The sequence below is a fragment of the Quercus suber genome, unplaced genomic scaffold (assembly GCF_002906115.3).
Source record: "Quercus suber isolate HL8 unplaced genomic scaffold, Cork oak 2.0 scaffold_538, whole genome shotgun sequence".
NCBI lineage: Eukaryota > Viridiplantae > Streptophyta > Magnoliopsida > Fagales > Fagaceae > Quercus > Quercus suber.
This window is the reverse complement of record NW_027069986.1, coordinates 286,427-291,382: the sequence shown is the minus strand read 5'-3', so window position 1 is coordinate 291,382 and position 4,956 is coordinate 286,427. Positions and strand designations below refer to the sequence as shown.

Below are 4,956 nucleotides of genomic sequence, written 5' to 3'. Positions count from 1 at the left end.
GCCGTCCGTCCCATCAGAGGCCTTATCGGTACTCAAGTGGTTCACTCTGATCAACGTTATCCTGCCAAGGGGTTACCTCCCCATTAATGCGGCCAGGGGGGTTAGTTGAATGCATTAAATGTGAGAGTGACAGCTTACTTTGGGGTTAGTCTCTCCTCAAAATTACCTTCGTCAGGCCGAGGACAAGGTGGTCCTCGGTGTGGATTGGGAAGGAAAGGCTTTCCCTCACCTTGGCCCTGAATAGCCTGTGCTCCTCGGCCTGGGCCTTGGGCCTGCTACATGATGGGCTGAGGCTATCAGGCCCATGGGCCCCACACTATTATTTTAAATGAAGTGATAGAAAAAATAAATAGAACATTTGACATTGGGTGTATTGTAAAGTGAGGTAGTAAAATAGATAAAGTAATTTTTTGAAGTGTTGAAAGCTAAATTTTTAACACCACTATTGTGAATACTCTAATTTCAATCATATATATATATATATATACTAGTTAGCCTAGTATTAAAAAAAATTTTGTTTTTGTTTTTGTCTTTGTTGATAGATGATTGTATTTTAATGTATTTAGAAACAATGATTTTGTGTATTTATAATTTTTAATATTATATGGATGCATATTTGGAATTTTTTTTTTCTTCTTTCTTTATACTCGGGGCCGCACTTGCTTAAAACCTAGATCCGTCCTAGTGGGAAATCACAACTTAGCCAGGGGATCAAGACAAGTCCTTAGGTGATGACTCGACCGGTAATATCTTACACCTAGATCGAGGTTTTTACATTTTAGAATCGTCGCTTATTTATTTAAGGTTACAAACAAAAAATTTGGAAATGTATATGAAACAAATAATTATTTTCATTAAGAGATTTAAAATTACATGTATAGAATGAAAAATAGAAATTACAAGAAATTATTTTTTATTTACAATGTAAGAAAAGTTAAATGGATTTGATTCTTAGTTACATTTGAAAATGTAAAATTACATTGGATAATTCACTAATTTAGAACCATTTCTCTAATATTTGAGCCTACATTATGGGATATGAAGGTGTTAGGCACCCACTTTTCCCCACTTAAGTCAATCTTTTAGGAGTTAATGGCGATATCATGTTATGTTAATTCAAATATCATTCAATCCTTATTATTTGATCCATGGTTTTAAAAGCTGGATTAGGACAAAATTGGATTTGCCTTCAGTTCCTGGTTTTTAATGGTTTTGGCTAGTTTTATCGGACTAGTACTCAGTTCTCGATTGAACCAGTCAAACTGATTGGTCTAGTTCGGATCTTAAAACCATGATTTGATCATCATGTGAACAAACAAAGAGCACATTAACAAAAATATTTTTAACATCTATAAAGTGAAAATCCCTTGTACTATCGTGAGTATTTTAATTTATGTTTCACCAACCACGAACTACAACTTAACAAATGATTTATTGTAACTGATGGAGTATAAAGTAGAACTTTGAGAAAACATATTATTTTTCTTTTATTCTAGGTGTTCAACTTTTTTTTTCGTTGTTGATGAAATTCTAGGCATTCTTTATTTCCTCATATATAATGTTTCAAACAAGAGGTTTATCTTTTTCAGACTGCATTTTCCCAATGTCAACTTCATGAACACTGGTGCCACTTCCTTTGTACTTGTACCACTTTGCACACATTATGAAGTAACCAAAGTTCGCGGCCTCTATTGCAGCAATCAAGTAATAAAAGTAATCCAATCTCCCCTTGTTAAGATCTTGAGGCAACCATTGCCCAGTTGCAGCTCCAGACGTAGTCCTGTGAACCACTGACACCAAGAAACTACTCAAGTAACTGGACACAGCTAAACCAACAAATAAGAAAGACCCACCAATGCTTCTCATGTTTTCTGGGAATTGCTTGTAGTAGAATTCAACTCCAGCAATGACAGTAAATGCTTCGGAAAGTCCTACTAGTGATAGCTGTGGTACCAACCACATACCAGAAAGAGAAGAAATTGCACCTCTTCTTGGGTCAATACCTCCTGGTTTAGTGAGAGCCAAAGTTCTTCTTCTTTCTTCAACAAGTGCTGACACAAGCATGGCGATTATAGCAAGAACCATGCCAACACCCATCTTTTGCAGGACTGTGATGCCACCTTCTTTGCCTGTGAACCTTTTTAGTATTGGGACTATGATACGGTCATAGATCGGTATCCAGATAGTGAGGGCAAGCATGTTGAAAACAGTGTAGGAGGCAGCAGGGATGTCAAAATTTGTATTGCCAAGGCGTCTATCAAATTGGAGGGCTTGGAATACTACGTATGTTTGTTGTTGGACCAGGGCAATATAGTATACACTGGCTGAGGCCCAGATGGGAATCACTCTCATCACGCATTTTGCTTGTTCCACTTGCTGCATACTGCAAAGTCTCCATGGATTGGCTACCGATCCGTCGGATTTTAGTTGGTCTTCAGGGGTTCTGATTGCAGCTTTATCTAGAAACCTGTGGAAACCATTCCCTTGGTTAGTTATTGCAGATCTCGTGGGACATGTCAACTAAAGAAAAAAGGGTTAACGTGTAATTGGACTTTGTTGAGTGTGTCCTAAAGGTAGAATAGTCTTAATACACAAAACTTGAAATATGTATAGATGTGTGATGAATAGAAATCCTATCTTTGTCTCTTTCCTTCTTTCCTTTCTTTCTTTTTTTTTTTCTTCTTTTTTTTTCATATAAATTAATCTAAATTTAAAATGGAATTAAACAAATTAGTATCGACACTTGGTAGGACATAAAGTGGAGCACTTTAGTGGTAATGAATTTTCGTTACATGTATGATACAGGGTCTCAAAATCAATTGTTAAGGTAGGAGACTAATAAAAATGGCAGGAGGCATAGAGTTCTAAAGAGCCAAAAATACTTTAGTAGATGAGTAGTTTCTGTTACCTGAACTGGTCAGTGTAAGGAAGCTTGGAGTTGATGGTAACTCTGGGAATGTGGTTAAAAAGGGAGAGCCATGGTTGCTCTGGTAGTTTCAATTGCCTCTTCTTGACTGCGACCACTATAACCTGGACTATGCTTGCCAAAGGACTACCCTCGGGTTTTAGAATCACATAAATTCGTGTACCAACAAAGAAGAGTACACATGATAAGAGCATCAGGAAAGTAGGAATCGCCAACCCCCAGGCCCAGCTCACATTGGATTGCACGTATACAATGAATGTTAAAGATACCATCATGGCAAAAGTGAAGGTGAAGTAGTACCAATTGAAGAAGCTGCTGATTCCCCTCTTTCCAGATTCAGTGTTGGGATTGAATTGGTCAGCACCAAATGCCAAGTTACACGGTCTAATGCCACCAGCCCCTACAACAAGTAGTCCCAGGCTGCTTAATAGAAAAGCCATTTGCCATGGTGTTGGTCCAGGGCAATTCCCTATCTCTTTTGTTTCACAGTGGGGAGGATGCAGTTTTGCAATTGCTGCTGTTAGACACAGTACAAGCATCCCCTTTTAAGCAAAAAAAAAAAGTAAAAAAAAAAAGATTAGAGATGTAATCTAGTTAGAATTTGATTAGTTTTAAGTTTAAATTTTTATTATTATATTTAAGGCGGAAATACCATTTTCGTCCCTATATTTTCACACGATTCCCATTTGGTCCCTAACTTTTTTTTTCACCGATTTTAGTCCCTATTCTGGAAAACGCGTCTCGTTTTTGTCCTACCGTCAGTGTCCTAATGGCAAAGTCCTAGGTGGCAGACGGAAGCTGACGTGGCGCTAATGTGACAATTAAAATATTATTAAAAAATATTATTTGGCTTTTTTTTAATGCCATGTCAGTATTTTAATTTTTTTAAAAAACCATGTCAGAAAATTTTAAAATTAAATTAAATTAAAAAACCATAAATTTAATTTAATTAAAAATTTTAATTAAAAAAATTTTCTTAATGTTCTTAAGGTTCTTCATTTTATAACAACCCATAAACCTATAATCACACCCAGATCCCAAAACCACCACCACCACTACCACAATCAAACCCAGATCCCAAACCACCGCCACCACCACCGACCAACAGATCCATTTTCAAAACCCCAAAAAATTCAAAACCCAGAAAATTCAAAGCCCAGAGGGAGAACAAGAACAAATCCAGAAAATTCATACCCACGCAAACCACTAAGATCCATACGCTTTAGTACCAACCTCCATACCCAGAAAATTCATACCCACGCAAAGCCCAAAAAATTCACTACCAAACCTCCATACCCAACAACCCAAGAACTCAAACCCACCATCGAATCCGAGCCACAAACCCACCAGCTAAACCAACCCAACAACCATCGAAGCCAACCCAGCCACCATCGAATCCAACCCAGCCAACCCATCAAATCCAACCGACCCAGAGCGAGCCACGACCACCCCACCCACGGCGACCCAGATGAGCCACGACTCCACTCACGGAGAGCCACGACTACCCATGAGCCACGACTACCAAAATCAAACCCAGATCCCAAAACCACCGCCACCACCACCGACCAACAGACCCCGCCGATCAAACCCATTTCCCAAAACAGCAAACACTATGACTCCGCCGAGAGGGAAAGAATCGGAAATGGAAGAAGAATGGGGATTTTTTGAGACCCAACAATTCGGGGTAGCGACGGAGAATGGGTTTGAGTTGGAGGAGCAGTAGCGGCGGAGGAGTTGGCCACGAAGGAGTCGCCGATGTCGATGTCGATGTTGATGTCGATGCCACCGTGGCCCGCTCTCATCCAAGACGATCTCCCTTGCATGGACAATGCTTATCTCCGCCGTGGAAAGCCACCAACCACAAGGCATTCGGCGAAGCCGTCGCTATTCTCACCAGCGATGGCCTCTTAGCCTTAGCTTGGATTTGGGTTTCTGAAGATGGAAGAAATCTCAGTTGCTGGGTTTGTGTTTGGTTGAAGGAAGATCTGTTTTTATTTTTGGGTTTTTGAATTTCTTAGTTTTTATTTTTA

General features: G+C 39.2%; 1 protein-coding gene across 1 annotated transcript; it reads right to left on the bottom strand.

Moving 5' to 3' along the window:
* Positions 1-1,352: 1,352 nt before the first annotated feature.
* On the bottom strand, positions 1,353-3,500 carry LOC111994357 (protein NRT1/ PTR FAMILY 2.11). The gene is made up of 2 exons (XM_065764037.1): positions 2,909-3,500; positions 1,353-2,467 (listed from the first exon to the last, which is right to left on the bottom strand). Exons 1-2 carry the CDS (start codon positions 3,463-3,465, stop codon positions 1,564-1,566), a joined length of 1,461 nt encoding a protein of 486 aa, XP_065620109.1. The 5' UTR covers positions 3,466-3,500; the 3' UTR covers positions 1,353-1,563.
* Between the last annotated feature and the right edge of the window lie 1,456 nt (positions 3,501-4,956).